Here is a 13,292-nt window from a genome sequence, read left to right as displayed (position 1 = left end):
TGATCCCATTTACCACAGTTTCAACAATATGGTTTTTTCAAAAGAAAAACAGCAAAATTAAATTATTTCTATTTACAAATGAAATACATAAAGCATGACTATTTACCATAATATTCTGACTGTGATTTTCAGGAAGTTCTATTGACATATCTGTTGAAAAATCAGCAGTTAGGTTCTCTTCTTTAGATAGTTGAATATTTCCAGAATTGTCAAGAAAGGGCTCATCTTGCTTTTTTGTAAGGGGCAGGTTCATTTCCTATAAAAAATTAATGTCATGAAATATAATGTTTATATTTTTATGCTAAGATATATGATTAAAAACAATAAATGCACATAATATATTCAATATATTTTTTGGATTTATCAGTTAGTAACAACATTATAAAATTTCCCATACAACACCTCGGTCTCAAATTGTTACGAATAAGAAATAGAATAATTTAATAATTCAAGTTCAAAAAATTATTTATTAAAGGTATGCTTCTATGAAGCACTATACTAAAGATAAATAAAGCTTAGTGTATGTTCTCAAGGACCTTGAAATCTAGTAGGCAAAAATGCTTAACGTTATTCTTTAATGGTAAATGAATTTCAACTAGAAATCCGTATGCTGTATATCCACACAAAAACCTGTACATGAATGGTTATATCAGCATTATTCATAATAGTCAAAAAAGTGGAAAGAAGCCAAATGTTCATCAACTGATCAATGAATAAATAAAATGTGGCATATCCATACAATGGATTATTATTTGCCAATAAAAAGGAATGAAGTACTGATACATTACAAAATGAATGAACTTTGAAAACATTACACTAAGTGAAAAAAGCCAGAAACAAAAGACTACGTATTATATGACTCCATTTATGTGAAATATCCAGAATAGGGAAATCTTTAGAACTGGGGACATTGGGAGAAAATGAAGAGTGATTGGTAATGGGTACAAGTTTCTTTATGAGGTGATGAAAATGTTCTAAAATTGATCATGGTGATGGCTGCACAACTCTAAATATTTCAACTGAAAACCACTGAGTTATGCAGATTAAATGAGTGAATTGTATGTATGGAAATTATACCTCAATGAAGCTGTTACCAAAAAAAAACTTACAAGTTGAGTTTTTGTAATAAACTTTCTCCATCTTTTATTCAGCCTCCTCAGTTCTTTAGAAATAGACGATCCAACTTCATCATTGCTGACTTGAATTAAGAAATGTCCCACTTCATTTAAAGTAGTATGTTCTAGATTCCACTGGGACAGTGTCTCAAAGGGAACCTACAAAACATATAAGCAATGTAATATTTTAATGACATACTATTTGTCTTTTCATTATTTATAATAGATCTTCACCAAGGTTGACTGTAAAGCAAAAGTGAGTGTGAGGGGGCTTCCCTGGTGGCGCAGTGGTTAAGAAACTGCCTTCCAGATGGGTCCCTGCCAGGGGACATGGGTTCGAGTCCTGGTCCGGGAAGATCCCACATGCTGAGAAGCAACTAAGCCCGTGCGCCACAACTACTGAGCCCGCGCATCACAACTACTGAAGCCTGCACGCCTAGAGCCCGTGCTCTGCAATGAGAAGCCACCACAGTGAGAAGCCGGTACACCACAACGAAGAGTAGCCCCTGCTTGCCGCAACTAGAGAAAGCCCACGTGCAGCAACGAAGACCCTATGCAGCTAAAAATAAAATAAAATAAATAAGTTTAAAAAAAAAAGTGAGAGTGAGGTTTTTGCAGAGACTTTGACTCTCCCTGTTGGTTGAGCGCTTCATCCCTGATCACTAACTGGCAGGCACTGGCTACCTGCTATCACTCTTGGTCCCGGACTTTCAGGAAGCATCTGATCTTCTATCTTTCTAAGTGGCTGATGAACTTATAGCAAAGGTTCTCAAACTTTTTCAGTTCATGGCCCCCTTAATGTCTCAGTAAGTTTTTCATGGGTTCCCTAGGCTAGAAGAATTATCTAACATTTCTCATTGTTAAGTAGTCAGGTCCAAACAACTTAGTAGTAATTTGTGTGGTGTCCAGCAGACAGATGTTGCTTTGTCTCCTTCAAATTTTAAATTACTTTGAGAGTTCTTTTTGGCAACTCAGGTCACCTCAGCACAGAGTTTGGAAATTCTAAGGCTTAAAGTGCTATTTCCTCAGAGACATGTGAATTTCAATAAAAGAACTTTAAAGACAGAAGAGCTATTGAAAGCCAAAGATGTGAAATTCTGGTATCAACAGAGGTGACAGGAAGAAATAATGATTCACTCAAATATTCTTCTTATACTCATATACTTATCAGAAACTTTACTTTCATATGAATGGCCTGTTTTCTGTTAAGTAACTTTAGCTTCTATTTGGGAAATGTTTAATCTGAGAGGCTGTCTACATTTATTTACAACAGAGGAAAACAAATGAAAGAAAGAAAAACTACCTCAGAGAATAATCATAAAACAGGTTATTACATAAATAGCAAATAAAAACAATAGTGAATTACTCCAAAATTTCTTCTATACTTCTCCACGTAAGTAAGCTATTTTGTTTTTCCTCCTCCAGAAAGTCAGAAAGGTTTTAGAACTGAAAGGTATGCACCCAAATGGAAAAACAAAAACTTTCTAAAACATTCATTTATTTTAAATGTATCTATAAGCTATCTACTACTCCACATCTTTTATTTCCCTTCCAAGGAACTTAGCAATATATCTTCCAAAAGCCATACTGTGTATGTAAATTATACCCCAATAAAGCTGTGTGTGTGTGTGTGTTTGTGTGTGTGCGTGCGCACGTATGTGTAAAACCTACAACAAAGAGAAAAATTCCTTTTAGCAATTATATGAGAAAGAAACTAAACTCTTTCCAAAACTTTGGAGGATTTTTCTGACAGTCATGCTTACTTGTTCCTGGCCTCTCATTTCTTGATTGAAAACGAGAGTCTCCAAACAAAATGAAAAAAAGTAAAATTGAGCAGGTACCATTAGACTGAAAATACCTCTTTCTTCTGTTCCTTCTTTGTTTCCTCAAAACAAGCCTTTAGTAAACGAAGCTTTTCCACATAAATTGTCCAACATGCCAGAACTTTTCGTAGAGTGGACTTCACATTACATATATTTTTTCTATACATGCAAAAATGATATTCCACCATTGTATATTGTTTACTAATATTTGGATATTCTCCAGCTATAAGGTTAACAAAACAAGAAAGTAATTTTAGAAAACAGTTTTTCATGAATAGAATAATACTGCTAAGAAAAATACTTGCATACTAATTGACAGTGGTGAAATAAATATGTACACTAACAATATTAAAAGTGGATGCAAGAATTTTCTAAAGAAAACACATATATAAAACCAATTTCTAAAACATTAAGGTACATAAAGAAAGCAAAACAAATGAAATGCTATTTTTAAGTGATGGTCATTCCATCAAAAAGTAATTGTATAGCTTTACCCAAATTCTTATGAATTTCTTCACATTTTTGAAAAGAGGTTTCAAGTTGAGCTAAGAACTCTTTTTCTTCAATAAATTTCTGGGGAAAAAAATGAAAATAAAACATATTGACAGTTTTTATTTTTAAAAGTGTGTCAAGAAATCCAGATAGAGACATATACACATTGATGAAGCACTTAGGCACCAAAATTTCTTTACAGTTTTAATACTACATATTTGGGTAGGAAAAGAAGAAGAGTAAGTAGTTCATGAAGAGAGATAGTTAAGGTCTAAGAGACATAAGCAATATATAGGTATGAGACCTGACAGTTTATCTTAATGCAGTGACATAGTTCTAAAATGGCTTTCCTCTCATGAGAAAAGGCAAGTATTTATTTCAATTTCAACAACTCCTACCACACATATTTATTAATATTGCATAATTTATATCAGTTTCTCTTATCTCATATGCCTTTATTAATATTGAATAATTTTTATTAGGTATGTTGAGTATGTTATAAATAGATACAATCCATCACACAAAAACTCTTGAGAAATACTATTAACCAAGTTATTATGTGCCTTAAGCTAGTAAAATCTATGGAAAAATAGACAGTTAATTAAAAACTCATTGTACACTTATGTGCCAATGGTATGATTATTTAAATGGAAAAATGAAAAATCAAGGTAGGAAAAAGAAATTAAAATATTCAAAATCTAGTCTAATATAGAATGATGATTCCTGTTTAGGAATGTACAGTATTTAAATAATAAATTGTAAATAAATCTTTCTTCATCATGTTTTTCCAATTTTACACTGAAGTTTACAATCTTGGGTTTTTCTTTTTGCCCCTCATTCCAAAAACAGAGAAACAGGGAATTCCCTGGTGGTCCAGTGGTTAGGACTCAGTGCTTTCACTGCTGTGGCTCCAGCTTCAATCCCTGTTCGAGGAACTAAGATCCTGTAAGCCACGCAGTGCGGCCAAAAAAAAAAAAAAAGAAAGACAGAGTAACAGAAAGAAGGATAATAAGGCCTAACTGTAGAAATGACATGGCCAGTCTGCTTTAGTGTTAATTTAACAAATAAACACACACATTTAAATCATTTGCAACATTTTTTCCCTATAAATTGCAAGAGCTAAACCCCCTCCCCCAGAAAGCCTCAAGACAAAACACACTGTTTTTCCCACTCTTAAAACTTGAAAGGCTAAGATTAAAATGTTCAAGGAAAAATTTAATTTTGACTAAAACCATAAATCTGAGTGGGGAAAAATATTAAACAAGATGTCCAGTAAGTGAAAGTAGGAATTTTTTTAAAGGAAATAACATTGAACATTGAAACTTTCTCTATTAAGTAACTTAGTCCAGTTAACTCAATCTCCTCTGTTGTGCTAAATAATGTTTTCTCTTTCTTACTCTTCCCAATGTCTGTTATTTGACTACTGGTAATTCTTTTCTCTAGGCAATGTTTAAGCTAGTGAAAGCTACCAAGAAAACTCATCTCAAAACCTGAAAAGGTAAGGGAAATTGTGCTAAGGAAAAATGCAAACCCAGCACCATGGAGAACAGTTGTCTGAGACATGAAATAAAGCAGCTTACATGCCAGTCTTCCAGCAATAATTCCACAGATTCTTTGCTCCCGTATCTGATGTTCCAAACAACCAATTTTGATTTCACTTCATCTAGCAAACCAAGAACTGAGCACTTATAGTAATGAAATTCTAGAAGTGCAATGAATTTTTCCCCCGAAATGTTGTTGATTCTGGAAGATAGTGCAGGTTTTAGAATTTAATTTAATATTGTTGGCCAAATGTGAGAAATCTGTTTGGCATTTTTAAAAATATTGGGGCTTTAACTTTTTCTTTTAAACACATGGAACTCAAATGAATCCTCACATATTTTTTTAAACAAAGTAAAACAAACATTGTGACTAGATATAAAACAGCTATTTCTAAGATAAAAATATCTAACAGAACATTTTCTGAAGAAACTATTCCCCTATTGAGAAATTCTATAATAAAATGTTAATCTCTAAAATATTTTACTAAATTTGAAAACTTCCATATAACTTAATGCAACTGTAATTTCAACATTTACACATTAACAGCTTTCATTATTAAGGCTAATACCCTCTTAATATCATTCAAATAAGCTGCTTATGAATAATGAGAAAAGAGAAGATGATGTGGACAACCACAAATTAAATAATCTTCATATCTGTAGTTTTTCTGAGTTTATAAAGTGCTTTCATACACCTCCTCACATTTCACCTAGTATCCTTGTGAGACATGAACAGAGTGATTACCATACAGAAACATACAGAAAGACATAGTTACTTGGCCACAACCAAGATAAAGAGCTCAGTTTCTGACTATACGTCCAGAACTTTTTCCACCACCATATCCTAACAGGCAATAAAAGAGGAAGTATGTTAGCATGATATAATGTTACTATTACATAAAACATGAAGGAACTGTTATCAAGACTTAAAGACCTATTGTCAGAAATTATCGAAAAATTTGTATTTTCTGGTCCCTATAGCACCATGTTAGTGCTCAAACACAAAGGTGTCAGCAGCTGTGAAAGGATAGTGGTACAAACCGTCTTTTCATTTCCTCCAGTTTGTTAGGTGGTACCAATGGCAAATGTTTTTCATCTCTATTTTCAAATGTCAGGAGAGTATTCAAATGACAGTCAAATTTATCCATCAGACTCTGAAAAGAAATGTAGCATGATATAACCAGATTTATTGCCAAACACTGTAACTGAAGGCTTGTTAATCTCATTTGCTCTGTGCATGCATTGCATCTTTTCTCAAAACAAAAATCAAAAAGCCCTTTCATTTTTAACTAAAATGTTGTAAATAAATATTTTCATCATAAATGTTTTAAATTGGACCATTTTACAGAGAGGCAGACTGCAGTTTCTTTGGTAATAGCTTTATCAAAATCTTTTGTTTTCAGATGTATTTTCCATTCCTTTGTGGGCTCAAATGCTATAAATCTCACCTATCAAATTCTTTCATATCATTTTAGTGAGAACCCAATCTTCTATGTTTTAAAACAACCTCCCCTCTCCTTTTCTGCCAGACTTTACAGAGTCCAGACTTTACTGGACTCTTCTTATTGTTTCCACCTTAAACTAGCAGAATGCTCATCAAGAAACTGAAGGTATCTTTTGGGACCCAAAAATCTCCAGGGGAATCACCTAAACCATCCTCAAATACCCACTATACTTCCTTCCCTCCTTTCTAGGAACATCTTCCTCAAGAACAGTTCCTAACAAAGCACAGATTTTTCCATGTTTCTTTTTTCTTTTCCAACCTGGAATAAAGTCATTTTCTCTTGCATTAGAGCCATGGCTTCATAGTAATCCTGGGAGGCTGGCAAATCTTCATCTATAAGCTCCTCCACCCCCTGGAGCCAAGTTTCTATTTGATAGAGGGGTGAGGGCAAGTCATGATTCAACTCTGTTTTCCACACATTAATCTGAAAAAAAAAAAGGAGAGATGTTCTTCAGTAGACACTTCTATAGTTTATTTCTTCACATACGGCATGCTTAAATTTTTAAAGAATTCTTTTAAAACCACTCTTTAAAAATAGTATTTTAATTCTCTGATCCGTTTGTTAGACAAGGAAATCTTGATCGATAGGTAAATTTCGTAGTTCTAAGTATCAGTTGGCTAGTTGCTGATCGAGAACATAATTTGTTCAAAAGTAGAAGAGAGCACAAGAATAAAAACAAATGTTTTGATAAATCCATAATCAGTCATGAGAGGGAAATTAGAAATAGTTAAAGCACCCCTCGAAGCAGGGGTAGACTACTGCACTAAATGACCATCACTTGAAATGTTGTATGCCCTTGTGTTCTCTGACATTACAACTATACATCACAAGCAGATTTATAGATTACTTTCCTCAGGCGCCCTAATCATATATTTACATTAGATATCTCTACCATATCTCCTGAATATCTGTGCTTCATCAAAGACCCCGCCCCTCAATCCAGCCAACCTCCTCCTTCCTCAGCCTTCCCACCACTCCCTAAATATATGAGTCACATAAATACCAGCTACTTATTGCCCCAAACCCTGATTACTCTCCCAGGTCTTCGCCCTTGCTGCCCCTTCTACCTGGATTTCCCCCGTGCTAAACACCATCAAAACTCACTCACAGAGTCCCATACAGGAGAAACACACCGAGACACATAGTAATCAAAATGGCAAATATTAAAGACAAAGAAAAACTTTGGAAGCAGCAAGGGAAAAACAACAAATAACATACAAGGGAACTCCCATAAGGTTAACAGCTGATTTCTCAGCAGGAACTCTAAAAGCCAGAAGGGAGTGGCATCATATACTTAAAGTGATGAAAGGGAAGAAACTACAACCAAGATTACTCTACCCAGCAAGGATCTCATTCAGATTTGAGGGAGAAATCAAAAGCTTCACAGACAAGCAAAAGCGAAGAGAATTCAGCACCACCAAACCAGCTCTACAGCAAATGCTAAAGGAACTTCTCTAAGTGGGAAACACGAGACAATAAAAGGACCTACAAAAACCAAGCCAAAACAATTTAAAAAATGGTAATAGGAACATACATATCGATAATTACCTTAAACGTGAATGGATTAAATGCTCCAACCAAAAGACACAGGCTTGCTGAATGAATACCAAAAAAAGACCCATATATATGCTGTCTACAAGAGACCCATTTCAGACCTAGGGACAGATACAGACTGAAAGTGAGGGGATGGAAAAAGATATTCCATGCAAATGGAAATCAAAAGAAAGCTGGAGGAGCAATACTCATATCAGATAAAATAGACTTTAAAATAAAGAATGTCACAAGAGACAAGGAAGGACACTACATAATGATCAAGGGATCAATCCAAGAAGATATAACAATTATAAATATATATGCACCCAACATAGGAGCACCTCAATACATAAGGCAACTGCCAACAGCTATAAAAGAGGAAATCGACAGTAACACAATAATAGTGGGGGACGTTAACACCTCACTTACACCAATGGACAGATCACCCAAAATGAAAATAAATAAGGAAACAGAAGGTTTAAATGACACAATAGGCCAGATAGATATAATTGATATTTATAGGACATTCCACCCAGAAACAGCAGATTACACTTTCTTCTCAAGTGCGCAAGGAACATTCTCCAGGATAGATCACATCTTGGGTCACAAATCAAGCCTCAGTAAATTTAAGAAAATTGAAATCATATCAAGCACATTTTCTGACCACAATGCTATGAGATTAGAAATTAATTACAGGGAAAAAAACGTAAAAAACACAAACACATGGAGGCTAAACAATACGTTACTAAATAACGAAGAGATCACTGAAGAAATCAAAGAGGAAATCAAAAAATACATAGAGACAAATGACAACAAAAACAGGACAATCCAGGGCTTCCCTGGTGGCGCAGTGGTTGAGAGTCCACCTGCTGATTCAGGGGACACGGGTTCGTGTCCAGGTCCAGGAAGATGCCACATACCACGGAGCGGCTGGGCCCGTGAGCCATGGCTGCTGAGCCTGCGCGCCTGGAGCCTGTGCTCCACAATGGGAGAGGCCAAAAAACAGAGAGGCCCGGGTACTGCAAAAAAACAAAACAAAACAAAACAAAAAAAACAAAACAGGACAATCCAAAACCTATGGGATGCAGCAAAAGCAGTTCTAAGAGGGAAGTTTATAGCTATACAAGCCTACTTCAAGAAACAAGAAAATCTCAAATATACAATCTAACCTTACACCTAAAGGAATTACAGAAGGAAGAACAAACAAAACCCAAAGTTAGCAGAAGGAAAGAAATCATAAAGATCAGAGCAGAAATAAATGAAATAGAAACAAAGAAAACAATTGCAAGGATCAATAAAACTAAAAGCTGGTTCTCTGAGAAGATAAACAAAATTGATAAACCATTAGCCAGACTCATCAAGAAAAAGAGGGAGAGGACTCAAATCAATAAAATTAGAAATGAAAAAGGAGAAGTTACAACAGACACCACAGAAATACAAAGCATCCTAAGAGAATACTACAAGCAACTCTATGCCAGTAAAATGAACAACCTGGAAGAAATGGACAAATTCCTAGAAAGGTATAAGCTTTCAAGACCGAACCAGGAAGAAAAAGAAAATATGAACACACCAATCACAAGTAGTGAAATTGAAACTGTGATTAAAAATCTTCCAACAAACAAAAGTCCAGGACCAGATGGCTTCACAGGTGAATTCTATCAAACATTTAGAGAAGAGCTAACACCCATCCTTCTCAAACTCTTCCAGAAAATTGTAGAGGAAGGAACACTCCCAAACTCATTCTATGAGGCCACCATCACCCTGATACCAAAACCAGACAAAGATACTACAAAAAAAGAAAATTACAGACCAATATCACTGATGACTATAGATGCAAAAATCCTCAACAAAAAACTAGCAAACAGAATCCAACAACACGTAAAAAGGATCATTAACCAGTGGGATTTATCCCAGGGATGCAAGGATTCTTCAATATATGCAAATTATGCAAATCAATCAATGTGATAAACCATATTAACAAACTGAAGAATAAAAACCATATGATCATCTCAATAAATGCAGAGAAAGCTTTTTTTTTTTTTTTTTTTTGTGGTACGCGGGCCTCTCACTGTTGTGGCCTCTCCCGTTGCAGAGCACAGGCTCCGGACGCGCAGGCTCAGCGGCCATGGCTCACGGGCCCAGCCGCTCCGCGGCATGTGGGATCTTCCTGGACCGGGGCACGAACCCGCATCCCCTGCATTGGCAGGTGGACTCTCAACTACTGCGTGACCAGAGAAGCCCCAGAAAAAGCTTTTGACAAAATTCAACACCCATTTATGATAAAAACTCTCCAGAAAGTGGGCATAGAGGGAACCTACCGCAACATAATAAAGGCCATATTCAACAAACCCATAGCAAACATCATTTTCAATGGTGAAAAACTGAAAGCATTTCCTCTAAGATCAGGAACAAGACAAGGATGTCCACTCTTACCACTATTATTCAACATAGTATTGGAAGTCATAGCCACGGCAATCAGAGAAGAAAAAGAAATAAAAGGAATCCAAATTGGAAAAGAAGTAAAACTGTCAGTGTTTGCAGATGACATGATACTATACATACAGAATCCTAAAGATACCACCAGAAAACTACTAGAGCTAATCAATGAATTTGGTTAAAGTAGCAGGATACAAAATTAGTGCACAGAAATCTCTTGCATTCCTATATACTAATGATGAAAAATCTGAAAGAGAAATTAAGGAAACACGCCCATTTACCATTGCAACAAAAAGAATAAAATACCTAGCAATAAACCTACCTAGGGAGACAAAAGACCTGTATGTAGAAAACTATAAGGCACTGATGAAAGAAATTAAAGATGATACCAAAAGATGGAGAGATATACCATGTTCTTGGAAGAATCAATATTGTGAAAATGATTATACTACCCAAAGCAATCTACAGATTCAATGCGATCCCTATCAAATTACCAATGGCATTTTTTACAGAACTAGAACAAAAAATCTTAAAATTTGTATGGAGACACAAAAGACCCCAAATAACCAAAGCAGTCCTAAGGGAAAAAAGCAGAGGTGGAGGAATCAGACTCCCTAACTTCAGACTATACTACAAAGCTACAGTAATCAAGACAATATGGTACTGGCACAAAAACAGAAACATAGATCAATGGAACAAGATAGAAAGCCCAGAGATAAACCCACGCACCTACGGTCAACTAATAATCTATGACACAGGAGGCAAGGATATACAATGGAGAAAAGACAGTCTCTTCAATAAGTGGTACTGGGAAAACTGGACAGCTACATGTAAAAGAATGAAATTAGAACACTCCTTGACACCATACACAAAAATAAACTCAAAATGGATTAGAGACCTAAATGTAAGACTGGACACTATAAAACTCTTAGAGGAAAACATAGGAAGAACACTCTTTGACATAAATTACAGCAAGATCTTCTTTGATCTATCTCCTAGAGTAATGGAAATAAAAACAAAAATAAACAAATGGTGGGCTTCCCTGGTGGTGCAGTGGTTGAGAGTCCGCCTGCCAATTTAGGGCACACGGGTTCGTGCCCCAGTCCGGGAAGATCCCACATGCCGCAGAGTGGCTGGGCCCACGAGCCATGGCCGCTGAGCCTGCGCATCCGGAGCCTGTGCTCCGCAACAGGAGAGGCCACAACAGTGAGAGGCCCACGTACCGCAAAAAAAAATAAAATAAAATAAACAAATGGGACCTTATGAAACTTAAAAGCTTTTGCACAGCAAAGGAAACCATAAACAAGATGAAAAGACAACTCTCAGAATGGGAGGAGATATATGCAAACGAATCAACGGACAAAGGATTAATCTCCAAAATATATAAACAGCTCATGCAGCTCAATATTAAAAATACAAACAACCCAATCCAAAAATGCACAGAAGACCCAAACAGACATTTCTCCAAAGAAGACATACAGATGGCCAAGAAGCACATGCAAAGCTGCTCAACATCACTAATTATTAGAGAAATGTAAATCAAAACTACAATGAGGTATCACCTCACACCAGTTAGAATGGGCATTATCAGAAAATCTACAAAACAACGAATGCTGGAGAGGGTGTGGAGAAAAGGGTACCCTCTTGCACTGTTGGTGGGAATGTAAATTGATACAGCCACTATGGAGAACAGTATGGAGGTTCCTTAAAAAACTAAAAATAGAATTACCAGATGACCCAGCAATCCCATTACTGGGCATATACCATAATTTAAAAAGACACATGCACCCCAATGTTCATTGCAGCACTATTTACAATAGCCAGGTCATGGAAGCAACCTAAATGTCCATCGACAGATGAAGCAATAAAGAAGATGTGGTACATATATACAATGGAATATTACTCAGCCGTAAAAAGGAACAAAATTGGGTCATTTGTAGAGACGTGGATGGACCTAGAGACTGTCACACAGAGTGAAGTAAGTCAGAAGGAGAAAAACAAATATCATATATTAACACATATATGTGGAACCTAGAAAAATGGTACAGATGAACCGGTGTGCAGGGCAGAAATTGAGACACAGATGTAGAGAACAAACATATGGACACCAAGGGGGGAACGCAGCAGGGGGAGGGGGGCGGTGGTGTGATGAATTGGGAGATTGGGATTGACATGTATACACTGATGTGTATACAATGGATGACTAAGAAGAACCTGCTGTATAAAAAAATAAATTCAAAAATTCAAAAAAAAAACCTCACACACTCTCATTCACTCATTGAGCAAACATTTATGAATTGTGCTAAGAGTTGGGTATAAAGACACAGAAGGCTTCTGGAGTAGAGGAAGGACATGTGGTGGGGGGAGTGGTCACACACCACAGAGGGCTGTGCAGCGGTTAGATGCCAGTTAGGTGTACATGAGGGGCAACATGGAGGCACCTTATTTAAATATATGTGTTCAAAACTGAAAGTAAGGAGCAGAATAAAATACAATATCAATTCACACAACCTAAAAATACACAGACACAGAAATACAATACTGCATTTTGCAAGAACATATAAAACAAAAAGATACACATTAAGCACATCACAATGGCAGCCTAAGGAGAAAGAGGGATGGAAGGAGGGTATGGGGATAAAAGGAAGTAAACATAGAATTTAATAAAGGAATAAAAATAGGGGTAGGGCCTTGCCCAGATCCATGTGTCATGAAGGCAAGAGTAAGTTTACCACAACCCTCCACATCTAAGGGTCAATCAGATAAATAACAGCCACAGCTCCTGCCTGAACCACCTAGCGGGGGAAGCAGACAAGGACACGATTACAGTAAAGTGTGGTCAGCAAT

General features: G+C 36.2%; 1 protein-coding gene across 1 annotated transcript in view; it reads right to left on the bottom strand.

Moving 5' to 3' along the window:
* The window catches only part of SYNE2 (spectrin repeat containing nuclear envelope protein 2), a gene marked incomplete at its 3' end in the record, with an annotated part of 274,897 nt that overhangs the window by 209,452 nt on the left and 52,153 nt on the right, over positions 1–13,292 (bottom strand). The window contains exons 11-17 of the mRNA XM_079701370.1: positions 6,735–6,899; positions 6,013–6,125; positions 5,011–5,173; positions 3,433–3,511; positions 2,974–3,161; positions 1,110–1,274; positions 107–256 (exon numbers count right to left, since the gene is read on the bottom strand). Of these exons, the coding sequence (XP_079557496.1) occupies positions 107–256; positions 1,110–1,274; positions 2,974–3,161; positions 3,433–3,511; positions 5,011–5,173; positions 6,013–6,125; positions 6,735–6,899 (1,023 nt within the window). The remainder of the gene's footprint in view (positions 1–106; positions 257–1,109; positions 1,275–2,973; positions 3,162–3,432; positions 3,512–5,010; positions 5,174–6,012; positions 6,126–6,734; positions 6,900–13,292) is intronic.

This window comes from Hyperoodon ampullatus (assembly GCF_949752795.1).
Source record: "Hyperoodon ampullatus genome assembly, chromosome: 3".
NCBI lineage: Eukaryota > Metazoa > Chordata > Mammalia > Artiodactyla > Ziphiidae > Hyperoodon > Hyperoodon ampullatus.
This window is presented reverse-complemented; position numbering and strand designations above follow the sequence as displayed.